Source organism: Gallinula chloropus (assembly GCF_964237585.1).
Source record: "Gallinula chloropus genome assembly, chromosome: 5".
NCBI lineage: Eukaryota > Metazoa > Chordata > Aves > Gruiformes > Rallidae > Gallinula > Gallinula chloropus.
In genome coordinates, this window is record NC_140090.1 from 28,741,093 (window position 1) to 28,768,083 (window position 26,991).

The 26,991-nt window shown below is 42.0% G+C and overlaps 1 protein-coding gene across 1 annotated transcript in view; it reads right to left on the reverse strand.

The window, feature by feature from the left end:
- The window catches only part of ANKRD44 (ankyrin repeat domain 44), a gene marked incomplete at both ends in the record, with an annotated part of 75,167 nt that extends 49,477 nt beyond the window's left edge, over positions 1-25,690 (reverse strand). Inside the window, 5 exons of the mRNA XM_084264938.1 lie at positions 2,141-2,228; positions 3,756-3,956; positions 7,436-7,506; positions 14,935-15,013; positions 25,655-25,690. Of these exons, the coding sequence (XP_084121064.1) occupies positions 2,141-2,228; positions 3,756-3,956; positions 7,436-7,506; positions 14,935-15,013; positions 25,655-25,690 (475 nt within the window). The remainder of the gene's footprint in view (positions 1-2,140; positions 2,229-3,755; positions 3,957-7,435; positions 7,507-14,934; positions 15,014-25,654) is intronic.
- Between the last annotated feature and the right edge of the window lie 1,301 nt (positions 25,691-26,991).

The following is a 26,991-nucleotide window of genomic DNA, read 5'->3' on the forward strand; positions in this document are numbered from 1 at the left end:
TTCTTAATCCTAGCTGTGGGCTTTGTCAAGATGTCCGTGCAATATACGTTCACCTTCACCACACGTGTCCTAATTTCTCTTTACTAAAGTAGTTTTTCAGTCATTAAAAGAACAAAATCACCCTCTCTCCCATTCATTTCTCTAAAAATAACAGTTTGTGGTTGATTCTCTCTGTTACAGAAAGAACACTGAGCACAGGAGCATGACGACATATACAAGTCTCCCAAAACAGTACCCTGTTCATGTCATCTGCAGACACAGCTGCCAACACTTCTTGGGTTTCCTTAGCAATAGAAAATATCTTTAATAAACCATAAAATGAAGGCATCCTCTTTTCCTGTGAGGATACAGAAAACTAAGTTTCAAGTGAGTGCAGAATTTGATCTGAAGCCTACCAATACACACAGAGGAATCCATTGCTATTTGGATCAGGTTTGACTCTCCAAACCTCTATCGTCAACACAAGGCCATACAAAAAATCCTGAATACAGGTCTAAAAATGTTTGAATCTGAACTCAAAGTCCGTACACACACACACACATAGCACGCAAACTAAAATAACTGTAATAGCCCCAACAGTCACATAGAATGAGCACTGGCTGCCAAACCAATTGGACATCTCTGTCTTCAGGAATGAAATGCTTACCCCTGACTTAGGATCTCCCAACAGAATACAGGGGAAGAGCTGAGCATCTCAAAATGCAACTTATAAGCTACCTGTATCTTCAGTTTCCTCTTCTCCCTGAAGGTTTCAAACCACATGGTCTGTCTTCCCAGGTGGTGCTCTAAATACCAGAATTAAATCAAGGCCAACTGAGGAATAGTCCTTATTGCTTCATATTAAAGCAGAGCTGTCTTTTTGACAATTAAAAATGTATTATGTCAAACACCATGTGACATTGTGCACCATCTGAGCTGTACAGCACTGTCATGACAGAAGCAGCTCTGGTCATGAGTAAGACCTAGGACATTTTATGGACAAAGTCCAAAGTGCCCCAAGATATTTAAGCAGTCAAGAAAATACATAAGGGTTTACAGGATAAGATGCTCAGGTTTCATTATCTAAATTCTGTCCAAATTACACCACAGACTCCTAAATCCCATTTCTAATTCAGGCCTTCAATGTTATCCTAATATTTTGAAAAGTGTATCATGAATTTCTGAAAAGGATTAAGAGGAAAAGAGACGTGGGATTGCACAGCACAGTGTAAAAACCTTTCATGTCTACAGAGTGGAGTTCAAATCTCACTAGCTCAAAAGCCAAATAGAATTCATTGGCAAGAGTCCTTCCATCTGTCTGTGTATATCCAAAGAACACACAATATGCTTTTCTCACAGTTTGAAATCTCCTATTATCTCATTTTCAAAAGTGCCAGGATGACAATCAAGATTTTGACAGGTCAGATGAAAGAGTTCCTGGCCGAGGGTACACACCACCTCACAAATTATAATCTGGAATATATTGTTTAGCTAACAAAAGCTTTTGAAATAGAGTGACCACTATCACAGGCAATCTTGTTCTAGCATTTTTAAATTATAATGCCCCACTATAGGAAACTTTCCTTTAGCTTGAAAGAAATGATAAGGTCAATTGATTTAACACCACTAATGTTTTGAGTAGATTAATCTATTCAATAACACCACTGATGTTCTGAATAGATGAATCAGTCGCTCTTATCCACTCTGGAATAAAAGATGACAATATGCTCCTAACAGAAGGAAAGCCTATGAAGCACTTCCTAACAATATATTAACTTAGCTAAACATAGATAAACAACAAAATTTATGACAGTACTTACGTGCATCTTATAAGTAGTTTTTAGCAACACTGAAACAAATATAACCTTTTTCAAGCCCAAATATCCTTCAGGCTGGGATTAGAGTCAGAATAAACAGGCCAAAATGAACAAAGCAACACAAAAGCCCACAATTAGCTGTGTTAAAAAGGAAATCACAGCCAAGTTCTCACCAGCTGCAAAACCATAAATGGACAGCATGTATTTAGGTCAGCCGAACCCTTCCCTCTTCAGGGTAAATACAACACTCATTTTCCATGGCCAGGTCTGTTCTTGTCCATTTGAAAGATGCTGTTGATTTGTGAATAGGAATTTAAAAGAAGGAGCAACAGCCCAAGCCTTACCCATGTACGCTGCCCAGTGAAGAGCTCTTCTGTCCTTTTTGTCAAAAGCATTGATGTTTGCCCCCTTGGCTAAGAGCAAGTTCACCATCTAGAAGTAAAAACAGTAAGCAAGCCAACCCCGCAGAGATCACACACTCAACAGTATACAACAAATCATTCTAGGAATGAAGTTGGGGTCACAAAATCCTGCTTTCAATTGACAAATTTGTGAATTAAATAAATAATGCTCAAAGATATGTGCATTAATGATAGGGATTGGAGACGGACACAAGTCCACACAGAGGGCTGAGAGCATGCAGGGTGTTGCTAGGCCACTGTGCTTCAAATTTAGCTTGGCAAACAACCTGGAAGAGAAATAGGCCTGGAAGAGAAATATAGCTCCTAGTTTTTACTGCTGAGACCAGTTTAAGGGGATTTCTTGTGGATTGGGACAAGATTCCTCCAGACCATGACGTAATAAACCCTAAAATCTGCTTAATCTTTTAAAAAGAAGTGTTTATTTTGTGCCACAGTGTGGTGATTTTCTTGAAGTTCCCATGGTGATGAGGACAGACACCAGGCTGCTCTGTATACAACGTGGGAATTTTAGACAGCGCAGCTAAGAGGTGAAAAGCTGCCTTCCCCATTGACAATCATCCAACAGTAAGCATAAGAAAACTCAGGGGGGAAAGCAAGCAAGTTGAATGGAAGACACATTGAAGAACCATCTTTTCCAGCAAAACATTCTAAAGTGATAAATTACAGAGCTGGATGATTGTATTCCTCTCATACACAGCTTTGCCACAGCAAAGAGACCAGCTAGTAACAGCATAAATCCAGTTAAGATTGTGACAGACACTATCCAAAAGCTCAGGAGCTTTAGATAACGTTGGTTAGACTCAAGAATAACTATCTTTCACCTATGGTGCAGTACTTTAAAGGCCATACACTGTTGTTTTACAGGAACTACCATTTTGCTTCCTTCTTTTAATTGCAGCACAATTGATCAACTTTTGTTGACTGAAGCCTAATGTTCCAGTAAAAAAGGCTTTATTCCATATTCAGATCTTCAGGTGTGGAATGGGCAAATGAGTATCCTTCCATGCAGATCTAAAGACTCTAGCAAAAACCCTTACACAGGGGCCTTGCGTACAAAAGTATGGGGTTTTTTTCATAGAAAAACAGTAATTAGACCAGAAGAATTTGCTTGTATAAGATAAGTAGAAAAAATAGCAGCGCATTTTCTAGAAGACTAAATAGAACAGCAGACCGGCTGAACATTTCTTGTGTATTATATGAATCCAACAGTTTTCCCTTCTTTCCATTCTGCAACTCTTATTTTTGCAGGCAGTCAAGTGCCAAACAGCCAAGGACACCCCTGAGCTGCTGAGGGCGGTGGTGCAGCCAGCTCTGTAAGTGACACACGCACTCGATTTGCACACTGGCTCTGTACAAGGCTTTTCCAGCCGCTCTCCGACTCCTGCAGGTAGGAAATCAGGCACACGGTTTGGAAAGCAGGAATTGTGGAAGTTGGGGATTTGGGGCTCAGCCTAGCCCCAGCCACAGCAGCTCAGCTGTGCGAAGTGGGAAAACGAATACATCAGTCCAGGCTCAATCACGCCGTTAAGCAACTCACCTCAATGTGGCCGTTCAGAGCTGCATGGTGCAGCGCCGTCCGCCCCCCTCGGTCAGAGACGTTGACGCTGCTGAGCATGGGGATGATGACTTCTGCACACTTCACGGCCTTGTTCGCGGCCGCCACATGCAAGGGGGTCTGCCAGTTCTTGTCCCGAGCGTTGACATCGGCCGAGTGCTTAATCAATACCTGCACGGCCTCCTGCAATCGCAGCACAGGTATAGCCATAAACAAGCAGTTCAAATACAGGGCCCCCGCTCCTGACAGCTCGATCACATCGCCCACACACATGACTCCTGCACCCCAGCCGCGACCAGCAGGAGGGAAAGAGAACGTTTATCTCAGTAACCACCCGGGCCAGCGACATGGCATTTACTGTGGATTCAACTGCCAGAGTACACTTCACCTTTGCTGTCATTTAGAGAACTCTCCTGACAACCAAAATTTCCCAATTTGATTTTAGGATGTACAAAGCTGTCTATGCAGAGAGCCCAGCCTGTTTGGTTGATTAACCTTCAATATCTCAGTCACCATAGCTCAGTTCTCACTGGGGAAGTGATTGTACTTATTTGATCTCAGCTACAGGCATTATTTACAAATTAAAAGCACATAATTTGGGGCGGTAAAATTTATTTATAAACAGGAAAAAGGAGGAAATACAACAGAATACATGAAAATGAAATTTCAGCTTTGCAAAAGCATGTGAATCACAGGCAAGGGTTGATGTTGGTGTCCCCACGCTAGCATAAGCATTCCTTCCCTCCCTGAGGGCTGAGTACAGGCCAAGGGTCTTCACTGCAACATCCATTCTGTCAGCCTGAGACCAAACAACATCTTTTAAAGTTAATTTTGTTGGTTAAAAGTATTTCCCACTGAGAAAATACACTGTTCTCTCTTGAGAGACTCACTGGAGAATTTACAATCAGTTCATTTCTGCTTCCCCTCATGCATCTGCAATTAAGCAAGTCAGATAAAAAGCCAAGTCTCTCTCAAAATTACATTTTGTCTCTTCTTCCTTTTTCCCCTGCAAATAAACAAAATACAAAGGAACCACTGGGACAAGGTAGCATTCAAGTAGCCTTGTCTGCTAATTACAATCCACAGCTGGTACGTGGGACAGCCCTAGTCCTACACAGTACCTTATTCTTTCCAGAAACTGAAAATTCCTCTGGTAAGCCCAACCCCAAATTTTACTAACAAATAACAAACAGATACAGTGCGTTTAAATAGCAGTTTTGTATCTAGAATGGTGCAGGAGCCTGCAGTCTGTACCAACAATACATCTACTAAGAGGAGTTTTAGTTCTTTGTCCTCCACAGCTCTCAGCAATTTCATTTTCTACAGCCATGCCAAAACCTGTCCTCTAACAGATTTCTTCCGTTAGTGACATTGCACCTCTTACAGCACCGATAATGACATATCGCTGCTGATGTCTCAACAGGATTTTCTTTTTAAAATACAGGCCTACTGTTTTAAAAGTCAGTTTAGCGTAATGCACTGGAGACATATCCAGCTGGGACATGAAGTCAGCAGGAAAATTCCTGCACTTTGACTCTTAATGAAGGAAGGAAAAAGTTAAAGGAGAATTTTCAGAAGTAAGGACTGAAAACACTAAGCTAAAAATATTTAGCCTTTTTAAAAAGTCAATTACACATTTTTGTTTACATCTGCAAATCTGCAGTAGATTTGGGAATAAAATGTTAAAATGTGGGGAAGTTTTGGTTTTATTACTTTTGAGAGCATGAGCTATCTATACCTTTTTATCAACATAATTTCTACACATGCATGTAGGCCACAGCTAAGGTGTAAGCCTCTGTATTGAGTGTCTCTGGCTCTCCCAAGTTATCAGAGTGAAATCTCTTTATTTTTTCAAACCATGTAATGCTTAAAGCTGATACTTCCATTAACAATCCTGCACAGACACACCTCCAGGTCGCTGATTTACACATAAACATTCAAATCCCTAAAGTCTGCTTGAAAAATTAGTATGATTTAAGTAAAAATCTGTTCATGCTTTTAATCAATCTATGAAAAGGGTGCAGGGAGATAGCTTCATAATAAAAGGTTGATAATAAAATTTAAAACTTGTAGCTGATCATTCTAAAAGCAGTTGAGTTCATAGGAACTTCAAAAACCACACTGAGTCCTACTACTTAATGAATTCATCTCCTGCTATCATTGTGAACTATGAATTCACCTACTGCTATAACCATTGGCTTCCCCCGGTATACTGAAGCTGCCTGTGCAACAAAGTAAACACAGCACTGGAAAAGCCTCCAAATGCTGAGTCTGTTTCAAAATGATTAGCAAAGTAGCAATTATCACATAAATAACAAAGGAAAAGGAGCAGGAGAAGAAAGCTGTGTGTGTTTACAAAGCACAGAGCAGCCCATGAAACGGCCTCAAGGGCTGGTGCCTTCTCCTGCTGCCTCCCTACCCCATCTGGGTACTTGATGGAGGTACCGGTACTGGGACACTGGGAGACAGCTTCTCTTTGCACGATTGGCCTTCAGCTGACAAAGAGTTAAAGATGAGACATAAACCCACAGAAAAACACAAATCTTCTGTTAGGACTGTCACTGACAACAAAAAATCATGTACTCTGACACATCAGAAAAAAGAAAGAAACCAAACACATCGCGATTACCGCATGAGCAAGACTGGGGTTGTTTTTTAAGGTTGAAGTTTGACCTTTGTTTTCCAACATGGCTTTTTGTATTTTGCCTGATTACAGCATTCATACTTGATCAGATATTCCTTTCAGAGGGTTTCAGTGGACGCCAGCAGCTGGGAAGCTCCGCCAGCAGCCAAACAATGCCCGAGTTCAGAAGCGAGCCCAGGATTCCTGCCTCCAGGCTTGGCAGGCACTGAGACTGTTACGGAGGTGATTCAAGTCCATCAATCTCTGGAAGACAGCCACCCTCTGTCTCTTTTACAACCCCTCCCCTTGCCCCCAGCAGCCAATTTGGTCTGCAGTTGGGCTTACTGTTAACTAAGCATTAGGAGGATAAAAGTACATGGGGAGGTCCAAAATGGAAAGCCAAGAATAATGGTGGGGTTGGAAACAAAGCCATGCCTGGGCTGCATTCCTGGTAGTTACCGCTGCTCCTTTTTTGATAGCAACGGAAAAAGTAAAGCATGATGCCAGGAGACTCCTAGTTGTCAAGCAGAAGAAATATGGGCTAGCCCTCTTTTATGCATGAATCAAATGCATTAACAGAAAACCTAATGGATGCCTTGAAATGCAATTAACCAAAACAAACTATGTGGTAATACGTGTTGGATTACACACACATCCACTCCCTTCTGGCACACGCACAGCGTGCACACATCCATATGGATTTATTCATCTTTATTTCACCACTTGAGGATGATGTGGCCATTGCAGACCACCATGGACTCTATCCCACTTCAGTCCTGGTCACTCACTCCAGCTGATGGTTGCTCAATATGACTTACTATGGTAACATAAAGCATTCCACAAGATTAAAATCAACCACATTAAAGTTCAAACGCAGCTATAACTAACGTGTAAAAACTGGCTTCCAGCTGCAATGCTGAAGGCCCTGCACACAGAAAATGCTTTCCCTGTTTGCGTCACCATGCTACCTACTACAGCTATCAATGGTTCCCCAGCACGTAGTTTACATGCAAAAGCAGAGTAATCAAATCTTACTCACTTCACTTCTTGAAGCAACTGCTCGATGGAGAGGAGTCAGCCACATATTGTCCTTGGCATTGACACGGGCGCCTGCAAGTAAACAGCAGAGGTTACATCTCTGCCTTGGCTGTGACACTGAAAGCCTTACCAGGCTGGGTTACTGGCAACCAGAGCCGCACGAGGTACTCTCAGCGCTCCCCACCACTCTCCTGGCACCCTGCTCACTTTGGAAATGCACTGCCGGATCCCAGAGAGGTAGGAGCTGAAAGAAAGGAACTGGATAGGCAAGACTATTATCAGGAAAAGCCTTGTTTACAGGACACAAAAGAAGCAAAATTTGTTGCAGAGGTTTGCATATGTATATATGTATGTATGTGAATGTCCATACAGGCTTTTTTCTAGATCAACGGATACAGGTGGGGGATAAAAAAAGCAACCCTTAGCTCAGAGCACTGCTGCTGTCTGCACACCTAACGAAGGGAACGAGTCTGAACAACCGACTCCTGTTTCCAGCTCCCCAAGGCAGACCACTGAAAGAAATAACCACTTTTCTGCTTCACAAATCTTGCTGGGACCACAAAAGCAGGACCGGGAAATGCAACAGTTGAGGATGAAACTGGGCGCTTACTACCTCAGCTTCTGTGGGTGTCATTCAGCAATCAGAAGAAGAGGGGTGAAGGAGACTATCCATTTTACATTGGTCTTCTGTGCCGTTCAGTGCTATTGTGCACTCTGACAGACAGCTGCACAAGAAGATGGGTTTGGGGTGGAGTGCCAGAATAAAGGGGTAGAGTGCCAGAATAAAGGGTAAAGGAAGAATAAATAACAACTGTAGTGGTGCTGGCTGACTGCAGAGCCCACACACACACCCCCAAAAGATCTTCTACATTCGCGTGATGAACCAGATGTGTTTGAAAGAAACATGCAAGCTATGCCCTGATGTGATACCCCCAAAAAGAAATCTAGTGAAAAGAACTAGAGAAACTAATTTTACAAAGGGTTTAAGCTGAAGATGTTGTACCTCTCAGGTCTGGAGGTAGCAGTACTAGTCTGGGAAGACGAGCATAGACAGGAAAATTTTAGACACACAACTATCATGCACATAGCCTGGGTGAGCCTCTGAATGTCATGAACAAAGGGATTCTAAGCTTCATTTTGCACCATAACTTAAGTGCATACAAAACCCTGTAATTAATAAATCACACTTTCTGAATCAGAAGTACATTCCGAGAGATGTTTCTCAGGAATATTAAGGCGCTTGCCTCTGAATCACAGTGGTTACTGGGAATTGTGCTAGATAATCTGTGAAGAAACAAGTTATTTCTTATTTCCACAAGTTGGGATATAAATGTTTGGCTGCAAGAAAAAGCAAGCCACTTTCATAATTATTACAACAATTAGAGGTAATCCTAACTCACCTCAGAACCTGGTGGCACACCTGCCCTCTGGAAAAAAACACCCTTTAGGAAAGACAACAGTTTCAAAGGGTTTTTTAATGAATATATAAAAGCCAGGAAGCTGTTACCTTCCTTTGTCTTCATGAGAAAGCCATTACAGGTGATACACCTTAGGATCCTGCCCTTTGCCTTTACCACCCAAGGCTGTAGGGGCAGGTCAGGCAATAGCCTCCTGAAAGTGACAGACAGGACTCCAAGGCACCTTAGGTTGTACTGATTTGGCCTGGTAGGGGTCTTGGGAACGATGATACCTAGATGAATTCCTAATGATTGCCATCAAATACCTCTTTTTGGGTTTAGAAATTTATTTTCCAATTTGCCTTGGGTTTTTCCCTCTATGTTCTTAACTACGGTTTCCTTTGGTTTCCTTCTACCCATTCACTAACTCCTACAAGCAGATGGCTGCAAATCAGAAGGCTTATGTGTGGAGTAGTGAAGTGCAACAAACATATCATTCCTCAGCATTCAACAGCTCCAGTGGTACTGGTGAATACAAAGACGATGGTAAAACCTAGGGAAGTGTCTCCTTCAGTAGCTATTCATGCCTTTCATCAATCCACTAGCCCTCTGAGAAAGACTTGCCAAGAAAACAGCTAAAGAAAATAATAAAAGCAAAACAATACCAGGACAAGTAAAATAATACACAGCATGTTGCCAGCCTTTTCTTCCTAGCTGTTTCACACATTACCTCTGTGCTTTGGGGCTCTTTATGAGACAAAGTGAAATTGCTCTTACATAACCAATTCAATGCACCGTGTTCATGATTTCTATTTTAAAGAGCTTTACAATTCAGCTGTTGTACAGAAGCTGCTGTTGTCCATCTACTGAGATGTACATTTTCTGAAGAACTGTTTTGAAATACTTCCCTCTGTACCACCTATTTCCTCCACCACAATTCATCTGGTAGTTTCCGTTCCAGGCAAATGGTTAATGACAATGAAAAACTTCACTAGCGCTCCTTCAGAGACAAAATTTCTGCCATTTTAAAGGAGAGCAAGCAGAGGCACCCTGGGAGCAACACTCACATTTTCAAAGGCGTCCTCTACCCTTCATGAACCTGAGTGCCCATACCATGACAGACTAGGGGGACAGCTCTTTGAAAGTACAGAGCAACAACGAAATCCAACTCACAAGACACAGTGTTCTACAAGGTGCTAAGGCTGTATCCAAAAAACAGAACTTCAAATTTTCAACTCCACCCCATAACATTTCCTGAAAGTCACCCAGCAATTCAGTGTCCTTCTCTTCACTCCAGACTAAGTACCTTAATCAAGTTCCAGTGCACTTTTTAAAGTACTCCATGAATTAATCTGTGTGTTTATAAGGACGAGGGGGGCGATAACACACTCAAATGGGTGTGTGTGATGTCCTTCATAGTACAATCTTTCTTGAAAAGATAAGGTGCTTTAAAGAGTGCCCTTCACCACACACCACATAAAATATCCACTTTAAAAAAGTTAAAGAGAAGAACCTTTTTCTCAGCCCCATCCTCTGAACTCTGCCCTCTGGGCTGCTTGTACCCTTGGGCCTGAAGGAAAGGCTTGGCTTTTGGATTTGTTCTGTAAGGCTGAAGTAGACATCGTAATGTATAATGTTACAGATAAAATCAACAGAGAGGAAACTTTCTGTAATCCATTCTACTTTAATATGGCTGGTTTGTAATCTTTGCCATCTTTCACTCTCCAATTTTTCTGCCAAAAGAGGAAATAAATCTGAATCGCCTCTGTTCTTTTGAGATCCGAAATAAACAACCCAATGCCGGCCTTCAGGAATAAAGTTAACATCTTTTTATTGTACCAGAGTACAATTTCCACCCACAACATCTGCCAAATCCACAAGTCTCCAGTAAATCTAGATTCTTCAGTCTAATTCTCTGAAATTAGGGGTGGTCAACAGAGGAAGAAAACATATTGATGACACTAACTCACACCTTTCCAACTCCTGCTCTGGAACACAGCAATGGACACACAAAACACACACAGACACACACAAGGCACAGATGACAACAAATAAAATGTAACAACACAGCAGCACCAGCTGATAGATGGAACCAGGGCCCACAACACAAAAGGAACAATAACACTGTGCTAGATGTGAACACGGGAACTGAAGAGCCTGGGAACACCTCCATGGCAGAAGCAGGAGGTTGGGCAGGATCTCCTCAGAGGAAAATGTGAGTCACTCGCTAGGGAGGGATATGGTCTAGAGATCCCATCAGGGGAGAGGGCACAGGTCCTGGGTCACTCATGAAAGAGAGATGAGATAGTCCTAAAACATCCTCCAAACTTTCACCCAAAGAGGATACTCCTAATCCCAAAGGACAGGAGTCTCAAAGCCAGTCAGGAATGGCAGAAACAAGGCTGTGTCTCCAACCTGCCTATTCTTTAGCCTGCCATAAAAGAGAAAGCCCTGAACACAGGTTCAACTTATACAGTGCCTTCCCCTGCTTCCTGCATGCCAGGGATGGACCAGAACCTGATGTGCACATGACAGTTTTGCTTCCAAATCTACATGCCTGGGCTTAGTAGGAACCCTGCCAAAGCATGCTGGGGTTTGTCCTTTTCCTCACCTATTGTGCAATGTATGGATGTCAATATTGCACGCACATCCCCAGTGCATAAACTTCTTGGCAAGAAGCTCAGAGCCTTCTGAAATAGTTAAGTCATGGTAATACTGCCACGATTGCAAGCTTCTCAGGGAACAAGGGGTAAGGGACAAGGGGTAAGGAACTGAGCTCAAAGCCCTGTACAGGGACAAATACCAGCACACATGAAAACGAAGCCTGTATTTGCCCAGACAGTTCTTCTTGCACATCCATGAAGGTGTCATCATCATACTGAGCTTCATTTAAGTGAAATGGTTACCCTGGTCCTTCTCTTTCTTGACAGAAAGAAGACAAAGAACCGCTCAAAGCTCCGTGCTTTCATTTAGACTGGAAAACCAAAACCACGCAGGATATTTCCACAGTTTGAACCCTGTGATTATGGATCAGACCTTTGAGCTGGTATACATCTACCTAGCTCTGACATTTAATGGGCCAGGGTGATTCATACCAGTTGAGGAATCTGGCACTTTGACTCCTGTATCAATTCCAAACAGACTCTGTTTCAGTGCAACCTAAAAAGCCATTTCTGGTTTGTCTCCAACCACCTGGGCACAAGTTTATTTGTTAGACACTACATTTATCTAAGTTGCTACCAGATCAAGGGCCACACATCTCAGAATGTGCATAACTCAATTTCTCTCCTGAGCCCTGTACAAAATGCAACAGGTTGCTACTCCTCCTAGCTTCTACTCATGCAGGGAACATTGTTTGACGCCAACAGCAAGCATTTTTCTGCTTTCTCTCTGTGAAAACACCCTATCAAGTCAGACAACAAACATTTTCTGCTTATGTAACTAAATTTTATGATCAGATTAAACTTTTATGAAACACTTTGACTAATACAGTTTACAGAATGAAGACATAAAGCAAAGGGAAGATGCTGCTGTTGCTTTTGGAGCCCAGTTCACAGACTGATCACATTAACAAGGTTTCTATAATAATTCCTAAATCTGCTCCTCAAAGCCTCATAAACTTCCAAACCCGCTCTTGGATACAACTACTGATGATCCTCATAAGTAATCACACTTTAGAGATTAAAGGATAATGAATAGATAGAATACGCAACGCAAGATTCATTTTGATTCATGCTGAGCTACTTGGGAAAGATCCACACAGTTCCTGCAGACTGAACCCCAGCAGAGTCCCACTGACACAAAGTCCAAGTTTTAAAAGCCCACATTGCAAGATTTTCATTCACTTGGATATATTAAAAAAAACCAAGGTCTATTCACCTGCAATTTATGCTGCTGACTAGACCAAACCTATAGCCTGTGGGTGACAGTGAGGTGCTGGAACAAGTGTCCCAAAAGAATGCCAGGAGGTTTCCTTCCCTCATTAGGAACCTGATAGCAAACAAGAATGGTTGCCAGGACATTTTCTGAAGCTATTTGGATTCAGGGGAGAAATGGGTAGAATTGTTTCACCTTTCTCCTCATGGGGATATTGCCTGTGGCTATCACTTGCAAAACTTGAAGAAAGACATTGTTCCTGCCATCTTCTCACACCACAATAGAACACCAGCATGGGACGGACACACACACTGCAAAAACATGTGTGTAGGTTAAGTTTCTTATCTCCCAGTGAAGAAAAGCACATCTGCATTTAGCATATGAAAAACCCATCAAAGCGTAACCTGCCCAGCAAAGGACATGCACTTCACTCGTTCTGTGGGCATCAAGGTCAGAGCAGAAAAACCCTTATGAAGCAATTAGGCAACTCAAAATGCCCCCAAAAATGTACAGAGGAAATGCACAGCTACAGCAAATTGAATTCTCATTTTCTGCCTTCTCCAGGTGGAGTTAGGCTGGAAACCTGAAGAAATATGTTTGTGTCGTCTGCACATACCCTGACCTAACTCTGAAACTGGCTGGTGCTCTAAGCAGGGGCTGGGTCCAGTAACCTCTAGAAATCTTTCCCAGCCTGAATTATTCTAGGATGTGAAGTTGGAAATTGGTCGGTGCCACACAATCAAAGGGATGATAGCTCTGAAACAACTTTCTAAAAAACATAATAAGCAAGTCATTTGAAGAGGCTAATTCATCTGTGAAACCAATCACATAGCAAGGTTGCTTGCAAAGAGTCAGCCATCTGTACCATAAGGTTCATTTCAATCCCACATTCTCAAACCACAATAAGCTTTACCCTTATGGTTCTCCAGTTTAGGAAAACATTGCCTTTGAAATCTGCAAGCACATCCAGGAGTTTCCCATGAATTATGTGTACTTCTCAAGAGACATCTGCTTTATGCTTTGTTCTGACATATTTTGATCATGGCTTTTGTCACTACAACAGTTTGGAAATAGTTTTTGATTTTTTTTTTCCACAGTGCTTCTGGAAAGGTAGGTTAGCATTACATTCCTACTGTGAGCTGGGAAAAAGAGTCCAGGGGAAGTTAAATTAGCAGAATCAGCATGAGGGATTAAGATGGCTCTTAGTCCAATATTAAAACAGTAGTTACTCTTTATGTCACACCCACACACAATAAACAGAGGCATTTTGAGCACCTACAGCCAAACCTCTATCAGGCTCTATGTACATGTATATGAACTTTTCCTTTTGTTCATGATTTCTCACGCTAAGACATCAGATGACAACATACAGGATGAGCTTTTTGGCAAAGCCCCAACAAAGCATTTAAACTAATATACGAAGAGATTTATGCTTTTTAGGGGAGAATGTAAGCATTTACCAAAAAAAATGTTTAATGTACTTTGGTTTTGTCTGAAGCATCTTAAGATAGTTTACAAGTATGAAATGTATATTGTGTGTGCACACATACATATATACACACACATACCTTTCTAGCCTAAGAACATTACTCTTAGACAATTTTAAAATTATTTTTAAATCAAACTTCTCTTTTTTTTTAGTAACTACCCACAAAAAGATCATACATTTCAAAAATGTATTTGTTAGAATAGATTGGTTCCAAACCCCACCGATTGTTTTATTGCTGATCTGCAAGTTCTTGGGTTCACATTTGTTAAGATACATTGTAATGCACTGTTTCTAGCCTCCAAATTAACTTCCTAGCTCTTGGAATCATGTTTCTAATGTAAATACCACTTAGAATTCATTCAAACTCATTCAAACTTCTTTTGCTATTACTCCATAATAATTTTTGCCTAAAAGGAATTCTTCATTCATACTTCAGGACGTGAGCCCCCATTTCAAATATGTACTTCAGTGAGCTACTGAATCCACAACTGTTGTCAGTTTGAACACTTCAGAATTTTTTTAGAACCAGTTGCTTTGTTTATTAATTCTGCTCAGTCACAGTGCATTTTTATAACTGTATCTCCTAATTTAAATATATTTTCTAAGCTTGCAACAACTGCAACCAGCTTTATGAAACTCAGAAATAGGCACTGCCCAAAGCTCACTCCTACACGCTTTGCTGAGTGCTCCTTGCAGCTTTAAAATTAGGTAATTTACCGGTTAGTAACACTATCTTACCTGACAAAATGAGAAGCTCAATGATGTCTGCATCCCCCAGGAATGATGCAACATGAAGAGGAGTTCGTTTCTCAGCATCCTGCAAAACCACAAATAAAACATCGTCAATAACCACAAGCATTAGTTTTACAGAGCAATGAATTTGTATACAGCCCTAATTTTTCCATGTATATTTCTGTTTATAATTAGAAACACAATCTCAACTAGTGAAAGAATAAAATTCAAGGTCGGAACAACACCCAGTAATCCTCAGTTTACCGCTTGGTTCCACCAGACCTTGCAGAGACACTGTCTTTACTCCAATATCCTGGTTACAGGTAGATGAAATAAAATCTAAAATAAAGAAAGATGTCATCCTTGTGCCTCTTTCAGAAATGTTTTCCATGCCAAGTATCAAGGCAACATAATCCAGATGCTTCTGGACATCAGAGTTTAGACTGCAGTATAACACCAGACTCTTCAGAAGGGCATCTCTGCAGAGTAGTTTGGAACCACACACACAAGGTCAAGACATTATTTAGCCTGGCTGTCTACAGCCACCCAAGACCAGCTTGTACACCTCAACTGACCTCTAAACACTACAAAAAGATAACTGGCCAGGTGTGCATCTTTAACCTTGTAAGAAATGCTAACAATGACATATACAACTTTTATTTGATTTCTGAATCAAATAAATCAGAATCCCTACTTTTATTTGATTTCTGAAATGTTTGGCCTTAGGGAGTCACATATTCCAGATTTTCTTTTCTAACTTCAAGGAGTGCAAATACAGCATTTACAAAAACCTTTCTTTCATTGCTTTATTCAGATGATTCCAGAGCAGAGGCCTTTAAAAGCAACTGCTAAACATTATAATATAGGCAACAAAAAAAAAAATCACAAGGACTGCTAATACCCCTAATCATTCTATTTGATCTCTTGCCAGCTCTAAATGTATTTCATTATGGTTTCTTAACCACTAATACGCAAAATTTATATGAGATATGAAACAAGCTTATCAAATTACAATGTACCAGCATTAAATACTGTAAACTGGTAACAGATTCAACACCACCTGCAAATGCTACCACCACAGAAACCCTGCCGGTATTTACACTCCCTCTCCAAAACATACCTATGAGCCTGTCAAGTAAAATATCACTTTTAACACGCCCGAGAGGTCATGAACCGCAAACTATTTTGGACTGTCTTCAAAGTATGCTGTAAATGTGGAGAAATCAGTGCAGTGGAACCTTCTGTCACATGAACGCTGGAAACTGTTTTCCAGCACTGTAAGGCACAGAGCTCCTGGTCACCAAAGTCAGTTACGCGTAATTTATATGCTTTTCCAAGCATACAAGATGTATGGATGGATTATAGATGTATGCTCAAATTCTGCTACAGTGGGTTCTGATCTTACATACTGGGCATTCACATAAACCACTCAGAAGACAGAGTATGTGGCAGCCTGCTTGTCACAGATCTGAGGGAAAGGTACCTCCCAGCACCTGACCTTGGCATGTGGCAGGCAAATGAGAACAGTATTAAGCACTGTCCATCCAGCAGGGACAGAAATCACAAACCAGATTCTTCTTCAGTTCCTAAGACATACTGCACCAGGGACTACCTTGTACAGGCTACGTGAGAGCACAGACCTTTCCTAAGCACTGCTTCCTAGCATCTACCCTACTAACTGACGGCAAAAGAGACACTAGGCTGACCATAAAAACAGATTCAGTTTTACTTCTTTTTCAGCTTGTTCATTTTAAGGCCTGAATCTCTCTTTAGCACAATATATCATCTGCAATAGCTATCGTACCTGTCAGTGATAATTCTTGCAGCAGCTTCTTGCAACACAGCCAACTTCAGCAACAGGATGGAGTAGTGTGAAGTTGTACACTGACAATAGAAGACTAAGCGCTTTTCTATATGAAGGAACTGAGGCTATTCAGCACTTTATTAACTATAGGCATTATTTTATACTAAACTGTAAGTCTGATGGAAATTGGGAAACTAAAGGAGGAAAGCTCATGAAAGAGAAAAGTAGAATTTTTATCCTTGTGTAACAGGAACAACTCTCAGCTTTCACTTCTTAAAATCAATGCAAAATCCTATGAAATTCAGTGAGAATTCTGTCATCAGAGAAAGATGGGTTTAGTCACACAATCGAATTTAAGCTTTGTTTCTGCAAGAGGAACAGAACTCCTAAAATTTATCACAACCAGGCACAAATCAGAGTTCACCCTCACAAGCTAGGAAATGGCAAAACCCGATGCATGGTACAGAAAATTGAGAACACACCAAAGAGCCCTACAGACAGCGTTTTCAGGACCTTGTCAGGGAGAAGTCCACACACAATGCCTGCAGCTGAGCAACTTAACAGAGGAACATCCTCAAGTTCCTGTTTACGCTCTTAACAAGTCTGACACAGAAACAGAGGAACAGGGCATCCAACCACACTCCTTGTGTCCTCCTAAAAGCCATGCAGTGTTTCAACACAGCTTAAGTAGCTCACATCTGCCTCCAGCTCATGCACTAACATTTATGCAGCTACAGCTGTCCCAGTGGCACAATGGTAGACAGAGTAGTACAAGTAGGTAAATTAATAATGAGCTAAAACCTGAATGCTACAAACTGAGAGAGGAATAAAAAGAAAATCTGTCATTTCAGGGAAAGGTCTGGCAGTAGCCCAAACCTGAACACACATTATCAAGGGAAGGAAAGGAGGTGGGGGGTAAATGATAGCAGGATTACAAATAGCATTAAGACAAATAATCAGACCTGCTTCAAGTGCAGTTCTCAGAGGAACAAAAGGTCAGTAAGAGACAAGAGATAAGCTAAACCACAAGAAAATCGTGCTCCCCAAAACTATCAGTTCACACACAAGGTGATGGGGCATTTTAGCATTATCTGCAATTTGGGGGATGAGGGAGGAGTGTATGCTTTTTTTTTTTTTTTAAGTGCAGATAAAGGAAATAAAGAATTTAACAAACAGGCAACCAAGGACAGAAGGCCTCAGCTAGAAGAACACTCAACACATGCTCAAACCATTCACAGCCACACTGATAAGGCCCTTCACAGGTTTAAAGTGAGGCTAGTCCTTAAGTGCTTTACTGGATCAGAGCCTCAGAGCACCCAAAGATTAGCAGAACAGTGGCTCGGATGAATCATATCAACACACACACAATGTTCAGGTGCATTAAGAAAAAGGCCAACAATTTCTCCTCAACACAGCCTACCATTCGAAGGAGGGAATAGATTTGAACTTTTCTATCACTGCAGCTGTTCAGATCAAAAGATGCTGAGGACAGAGTTATTTACTATGAAAGTATAAAAGCAACTTTTACAGAAAATAAATATGTGTATATACTTTCTGTCGCCAGAGTAATTCCGCAGGGGAGGAGTTAATGCACCAGAGAAACCAGGTTAATGAAGTTTCATTACTAAGAACTGTTTGAATTCCCACCACCTTCAAGCCCAGCCATCTGCCTGGGTGGCAGAATGACCTAAACTGTCTGAGAGGCAGATGAATGGCTACAACTTCCATTGATACAGGACTATCTTAACAGTAACAGACACAAACCTCCTGCCCATCCTCTCATAGAATCATAGGGGTTGGAAGGGACCTCGAGAGATCATCGGGTCCAACCCCCTGCCAAAGCAGCTCCCTGGCTCATATTGCACAGGTCAGCGTCCAGACAGGTCTTGAATATCTCAGAGAAGGAGACTCCACCCACCCTGGGCAGCCTGTCCCAGGGCTCTGTCACCCTCACTGGGTAAAAGTTCTTCCACATGTTGGTGTGGAACTTCCTATGCTCTAACTTGCAGCCATTGCCCTTGTCCTGTCCCTACAGAGCACTGAAAAGGGGCTGGCCAATTCCCCCTGCATCCCATGCTTAAGATGTTTATAAACATTAATAAGGTCCCCCCTCAGTCTTCTCTTCTCAAGATTGAACAGTCCCAGCTCACTCAGCCTTTCCTCATAGGGGAGACGTTCCAGGCCCTTAATCATCTCTGTATCCTCCTCTGGACTCTCTTGAGGAGATCCCTGGCTTTTTTATACCAGGGAGCCCAGAACTGGACACAACACTCCAGGTGGGGCCTGACCAGGGCAGAGTAGAGGGGGAGGATCACCTCCTCTCGCTGGATCGCAGCACAGTGTCCTGCGTGTCAGCCACTCCTCCCATTGGCGTACTTGCTGAGGGTGGATGCTATTCCCTCATCAAGGTCGTCAATGAAGATGTCAAGCAGGACTGGACCCAGCACCGAGCCCTGGGGAACACCGCTAGTCACAGGCCTGCATTCACATTCTGCTCCATTGATCATGACCCTCTGAGCTCAGTCCCACAGCCAATTCTCAACCCACCTCACTGTCCACACATCTATCCCATGCTCTCTCAGCTTTGTTATCTGTTGTTAGGTTTGAGCATACCTTATGTAAACAGCACAATGTAACTGGCACCATTAAAAAACCACAAACTTTCAGATGTAACTCGATTTGGGAACTGGTTAGGAACTACTGAGAAAGCTAAAAAGCAAATGAGCAGCTACTTCTTGGGCTGTTTACAACTGCTCAGAGCCAAAAGCTGATACTTTACAAAGAAAATCTCTGCCGCTTCAGGATTTCCTCCCTCTCGCAGATTCTTTTATTAAAGCCTGTAATTCACAAAGCAAATTGAAATGCTTAGCCCTGAGCACCAGCTGGGAGGTGAAAGTCAAGCTGTGTAACTTATGCCTGGTGTTCTTTCGTCTCCTACAAGCACAGAAAAACCCTGTCTGAAAACACAGATCCAGCACCTCTTATCCCCAGAGTCTTCAGTTTAGCCTCAGAAACAAAGATTTTTCCTGGAATGAGTCTGTAATTGCCATGTACCCATGAGGTAGAAGAAGCAAATACTTTGATCTTCTAGAGACAAGAAAAATTATCTTCCTTCTTTCCTTCAATGACGCTGACAGTACTCTCAAGCTAGAAAAAGATGACTTTTAAAATTAATTACTAATCCTAGATTAGGACTGTAGAAACTGTTATCCTAATTAATGGAACTGTTAATATTTATAGGAGTGAGTTTCTAATGTAAGGCTCAAAAGATAGATATAAATAACTCCTCTGTTTTTATTAATGCAATATTGACTTGGGGGGGCATAGATCCCTCATGAGTTGATGGGAAAAGCTGATTTAGAAAACTCAGGTATTTCAGGCAGATGTTACTGCCTTCAGAGAAAATGAAGCAGCTACAGCCAATCCCCACCATGAGCTTTTAATGGCCCAGACATCCTTAACTGTCCCAACCATTTTGAGGTCACTGACAACATGAGTCACCAGCAGATACTGACATAAAACTTAGTACCCACTAGTATGGCAGTGTGCTGTACAAATCTTTTCAGAGTATTTCAAACTCTCTGTAAGCTGCAGCAGAATCTTGGAGTCAGAGAATCATCTAGGTTGGAAAAGACCTTTAAGACTAAGTCCAGCAGTTAACCTAGCACTGCCAAGTGCACCAGTAAACCATGTCCCTAAGCACCATGTCTACAGGTCTTTTAAATACCTTCAGGGATGGGAACTCAATCAGTTCACCGGGCAGTCTGTTCCATCCACTGACAAAACTTTTGGTGTTAAAAATACCCAATCTAAACCTCCTCTGGTACAACTTGAGGCCATTTCGTCTTGTCCAGTTGCTTGTTACTTGGGAGAAGAGACCAACACCCACTTGGCTACAACCTCCTTTTGGATAGCTGCAGTAAGGTCTGCCTTCAGCCTCCTCTTCTCCAGGCTAAACAATCCCAGTTCCCTCAGCTGCTCCTCCTAAGACTTGTTCTCTAGAACCTTTAAAAGCTTTGTTGCCCTTCTTTGACCATGCTCCAGCACCTCAGTGTCCTTCTTGCAGTGAGGGTCCCAAAACTGAACACAGCACTCAAGGTGCAGCGTCACCACTGCCAAACAGGGTGATGACCATTCCCCTGGTTCTGCTGGCCACACTATTTCTGATACAAGCCCAGATGTGGTTGGCCTTCTTGACCACCTGTGCACACCGCTGGCTCACATTCAGCTGTCTGTCAACCAGCACCCCCATGGTCCTTTTCCACTGGGCAGCTTTCCCCAAGCCTGTAGCATTGCCTGGGCTTGCTGTGCCCTGAGTGCAGGACCCGACGCTTAGCCTTGTTCCACACACCCCAGGAAAATCCTGGACTGTTTCCTCTCTAATGTATTGAATTTGGATCTTCATCCCTTACCTCCACTGAGCTAGCACATTGTCCCTCAAACACTGGTGTGATGCCCCCAGGTTTCTGTCTAAAGAGCCTGGTTTTATCCCTTTCCCCCTCAAATCTAGTTTAAAGCTCTTTCAAAGAGCCCTGGTAACTCTTGTGCAAAGATTCTTTTCTCTCTATGAGACAGGCATACCCCTGTCTGTGCCAACAGGCCTGGTGTCATGTAGACCAACTCATGAGCAAAAAAACCCCAAAATTTTGCTGGTGACACCAGGCTCAGAGCCAGATGTTGGTCTGAGGGCTCTTCTTGTTTCTTCCCCTTCTTTGCAGTTCAAACATCATATTTATAAAACATTAAAAATATTTATTTTCTAAACCAAAAATATTTATTCTAAATAAAAGTCAGGCTGGTCACCTTGCATCACAAATATCAATGTGATTTCATATTCAATTTCCTTACATAACTGAGAACTGTTTGCAATCTGCTTCTGGTAGAAAAAAACAACTCCATCACTTCCCACTTAAATTAACAGCATATCAAACAGCACTATTGGAGGCTAAATACCCACTAAAAACACAGCTAGTTCTTAGCACCAAACTGTCATACTATGTCAAAACTGAAGCCTTCCAAAACTCTTGACTAAAATCCAGAAGACTTTCCAGCACTGCAGAACTGCATCTAGAAGAGGAACATGTACTTCTCGGATACCTTTATTCTTCTGCAGACTCCACAGTGCCAAAAAAAATCAGCGTTCCTTGGATGACAGTGGAGGCGAGGGTCTGAATCTCAAGATCACTGAAATAACACATCACTGTCTCTCTTAGTCCCAAATCAAACACATCACTCCAAACTGAACAAGAAGCTGGTTTTCACATTAGCTATCCCAAGTATGCAAAGCCTTTCAGACTCACAACCCTAAAAGCATGCACACTTGTACCCTCAAGCATTTGTACCACCTCAAAAAGCATGCTTAGCAATAGGACAGAAATATATATATATATATAATGTGTGTGTGTCTAAAGACCTGGATAAAGCCTGAATACTGCTAACAAAGGCAGTCCTGCAAATCTATGCCTTACCAAGTAGGATGATGAGAAAAAGAAATACTAAATGGCTAACATCCATGTCTTTTCATAAGGACTTCTTTCTTGCCCTCCTTATCCTGTAATAGAACAACTTCTAAATACACGGACCTGCACATAAGATCTTATAATCTCTGCTGGCAAAACGTCAAGCAAAGAGGCTACAAGAATCAGTAGCTCGAACGGGCTGCCCAGAGAGGTGGTGGATGCCCCATCCCTGGAGGTGTTCAAGGCCAGGTTGGATGGGGCCCTGGGCAACCTTGTGTAGCTCCAGGCCTGGAGGTTGGTGGCCCTGCCTGTAGCAGGGGCTTGGAAGTCTATGATCCTTGGGGTCCCTTCCAACCCATGCCATTCTATGATTCTATGATCAAGCCAAGAAGGCTCTATCAGCAACCATGCCCCAATAGTAGAAACAAAAGCAACTAAAATTTGGGAAAGCAGATGTTGCCTTCAGCACTGTAGGGAGAAGGGGTATGTTATTTACTTTCCAAAAAATATGAATGCAATAAAAGATATTCTGGGGACACCAAAGTTCTGCACCTTTTTCTTTAGGGTCCTATGCAAAAGAAAATGCAGGATTAGGGGAAAAAGTAAAAATGGGGGGAAAACAATGTCTGGCTTGGCTTGCAAATATCTCATCAGTTATGGGGAAGAATAGTGGAAGGATTCTTTGCCTTTTTAGTTTGATTTGAATATTTTGATGGGAAACTAATCTGGAAAAGTGAGATGAGAATGGAAATTTTACAGGAAGGATTTTGTTTAGTAGAAAATCATGACATCACATATGATGCACTCTGCAGATGTAGGGTGCTGCACAGCTGCAAGCATTCTAAATCCCAGCTAACTAGGGGTTACCAGGGGATCCAGAATAATCCCTAGATTCTGGAGGTCATTTTCTCACAGTCTTCCCAAAGTAAAAAACAGCACCCCAAAAAAGCCCAAACTGTAGACACATAGCACAATCACCCTGATATATTTAAATGTCCTAAACAGCAACTGTAGAGTCTGTCTACCTGAAACTAATCTGGTGCTCTGGACAGCCCAACTCAATATCCCAAATGCCCTGAGGAAACAGGCTGCTGAACACTGCCCACAGCCACACCACACTTCCCACAGAAACCGTTCCTAGTCAGTACTCAGTGGTAGGGAATTGCTCACCACCAGCCAAGTGTAACGCTGTCCACACCCTCTGCATGCAAAAGTAGCATCCTGTTGCCCCAAAGCATAACTAGGCACCAGAGAGGTCGAAGTGAGGATTAGGGTGGTAGAATTAACCACACTTCTTTGTCAAACAGTTAGAGCTTTCACTCTGTGCTGCAAAATAGAAGGACAATTACAGCAGCATCCAGAATGTAGCAAAGTAGCCATTCCCATCTACATACACTTCCTGGCTTGGAAAGATACTGATTATTTTAATGAGGGAAATGAAAAAAAAAAAAGGCATTGTAAATATCTAACTCTGAACTTTTTCCTCAGAGATTAATTTTCTCTTAGGAACTCTGCATATACATCCCATATACATCCCTAAGTTTGCATAGTTTCTCTGCTGCTTTTCTTTCTTCCACCTTCCAAACACCTCTCTTGTTGCAAATTCCAAAAAGCAATTTTTAAAACTTCAGAAATCCCCAAAGCTGCTGCAAACACAGTTTTGTTTTGTTTCCCTGTCCTACCTGTATTTGAACTATTCCAGTACTAACACAGCTAACCCAAATGATCAACAAAGGTCAAATTGCTGCCAAGCAGTGTCAGAGTTTCCTCTCACGCAAGCGACCAAGCACTAGAGAAACACTAACACAGGGGTAATTAAAAACACCCTTAAAATAAAAGCGTAAGCAGGCAGTGCACATGGCCAGCACTGGGGAGGGGGAAATGCTAGCTTTTAATCTTTCTTTAGTGACATTTGAGCCCTTGGCACTTGGCTGCAATCACTACCCAGAACCTGATCTTCAGAATTCGAGTTAACCAGGACTTTTCTAATTACTCCGAAGAGCAGCTTTGGGGGTTGCCCCTGACAAAACAGCTGTTCAGGCAAACCTTTCTTGAGTGGACTTTCCACAATTTAAACAGGATTTGGGGCAAGACCATTCAAGTTGAATGACTTTTCTATTAAGTACTGTGGTTCTCATCCATAAAATACATATTCTTCATTTAATATCGCACCTGACAGCTGAGAACATCTCCCTAGCAACCATCACTACCACACTTGCAGCCAAAACATATAAAAACATTGAGAATCCTACAGCAACCTTGTACAGGAAACGCACTTTTGAAAAAACAACATGAAGTACAGAGGTAACCCTGTTCATCTAGGTTTGGGGTTTGTTTCTTTTGGTTGGTTGGGGTTAATTTTGTTTGTTTGTTTGTTTTAAGACCATCAGGGAAAACAGGAGGCCATTCAAGGGGAGGTGATGCCTTAAGGAAGCTCTTTTAGGAAGTTGTATCAAGAAATCAACTAGCTACTGATAATCACAGGGAAAGCCTAACATCAAGGTCTTCTTTGGTCAGATGCTCTATTTAAAAAATCGGCAAGCCTTACTTCCACTTGGCAGTGAACAGAGTGGAGCCCCAGTTTGTAGGAACGTTTCTCCAGTTCCTTTCTGGAGCTCTGAACCAGATGGCTGGACCTCACTGCCTGCAAAAGCTGTGGTGCCAAGACTACACCAGACAAACCACTCCAGTTAGCAGTGAATAAACTCACAGCTTTATGTCAGAGAAAGACAAGAACAGGAAGGCTGATTCAAAAGTCCAGGAAACACCTGGAAATCACCATTCACCTTCTACTTTGTATTTTCACCGCTTTCTGAGGACACAGGTTGCAGCAAGACCAGCTGGGTTAATTTCTAACAATATGGATTTAAGTTAAAATCAAAGGGGGGAGGGGGAGAGGGGAAACCAAATCAACTTATGCAAAAGCCCAAGTTCAAATGGAGGAGGGGGCTTTTTCACTGCCAACACACTTCAACTACTACTTGTTTACAGTTGCTCACCATTGTTCTGGCTAGAATAAAGCAATCTGCAGGACAATAATTCTTTTGTGGGCAAGTGTGGCCAAGATACCACTTCCTTACTGTCACTGCTGAGCCCTATAGCAAAGGTTTATTTCAAGTACAAAAGCTGAATAACAGCTCCTGATCTGCAAAGACTCTGCATAAAAGGAATTCTACAGAGAACAAAAATATGCAGCTTTCAGCTGCTTTCATTCATTTTCTCAGTAAGAGAGAAAACAGTGTCCCTGACTGACCTGTACATTTGCAATAATTACCATACACTTAGAAAATTTAAAGTCACCTGCTGGAGATAATTTTATTTCAGACTTCTAATTAGTTTTCCACTGAAGCCTCAAATCTCTAACTTCCAAATGATTTCCATTCTGCTACGCGTTAATTACTAAGGACGTGATTAATACTGTCATTGCAACAGTTCTTAAGCACGGACATGCCAAGTCACATACCAAGGCGTTGACATCCTCGGTTTTGTAGATCAACATCCGTATCTCTTCTGGATCACCACTGAAAATCGCTTGGACCAGGGGTGGCTGGAAAAATAAAACAGAAGGAGCAGCATTACAGGTTTGTTTCTTTTCTGTTTAAAGGGAGAGCATGTTATTCCTGCTAGCATTTTTACTAATGCTGTCCGGAGACAACCTACGACCCTGGTAACAAACCATCAGTAAGAACTGCCAGTTTGCTTCAGAATACATTGAGATCATGAGTATGTTTGTAGGTATAATGAGCATGTGTGTGCACAAACAGGGACCCCCATTAGAGTGGCAACTTTTGTCAACAACGCGTAGTTAGCCCAGATGTTCACCCTGGCATGTAGGAGGAAAACTAATTACATCAGATGTTGCTGCATGCTTGCTGTTGGCACAGGCAAACGGTCATGCAGTACACATTTAGAAACAGAAAATTATGCAGATAATGAATTTCTGGGCAATTACTAAACCTCTTGTATCTTTTTACTGAATAAATATGCAATGAGCATAGTTAATTTTAACCACCCAAGAAGTGAAATAATTATCTTATTGTTTCAAGTCAGTTATTAGGCTATTATGAATTGGAATGCATAAATAAATAATCAGGCATACAGGAGAAACAATATGCCATGCTCATTCCTCTGGCAATGCTGGCGTCACTGCCCGTTGGTGGGAAGGAGTGCTGCATATGCTCACACCTCCAGAGCTGGCAATTTCACTCCTTCTGCCTAGGTGTGCTCTGGAACCCCAGCAGCAAATACCTGAGTTATTAACCAAGCTGGCAAAACACAACCTGCTGAATTAAAAGAACAGAAACATTGTTGCTGGAGACTGGGGAAAAGAGAGGAACAAATTACAAAGGTATCTATCCCCTGAGGTGCATCCCCCCCAGACCTCACTGCCCACTTCTGGGTTGCCTCATGGTTTGTGGTGCCAATGCAATCACCAGAATTTAAGATAACCCTGCAAAATGGAAGCGGGCATGACTACTTCAGCACAAAAAAAATCCACAACAGTTCTTAAGATTCTGCAGAATTTAACTATCTTGTAAACAAGTTATCTCAAAATCCACACACGGGCTGGAAGAGCAGAAGAAACAATGCCAGTTTTTCCCAATCTTTTCACTGCACAATTCATCATATTCGAAAATGGAAAATACATTTCTAAGCTGAGGGTGTCTATTTTAAGACAGATTAATCCCTTAAGTCCCTGAGGAAGATTCACACTGGAATCTCATTCTTGCCACTCCCCGATGGAGAAAGGACTGAAGAGGCATCTTTTATCAGAACTGTCTGCAGCCTCACACATTGCAG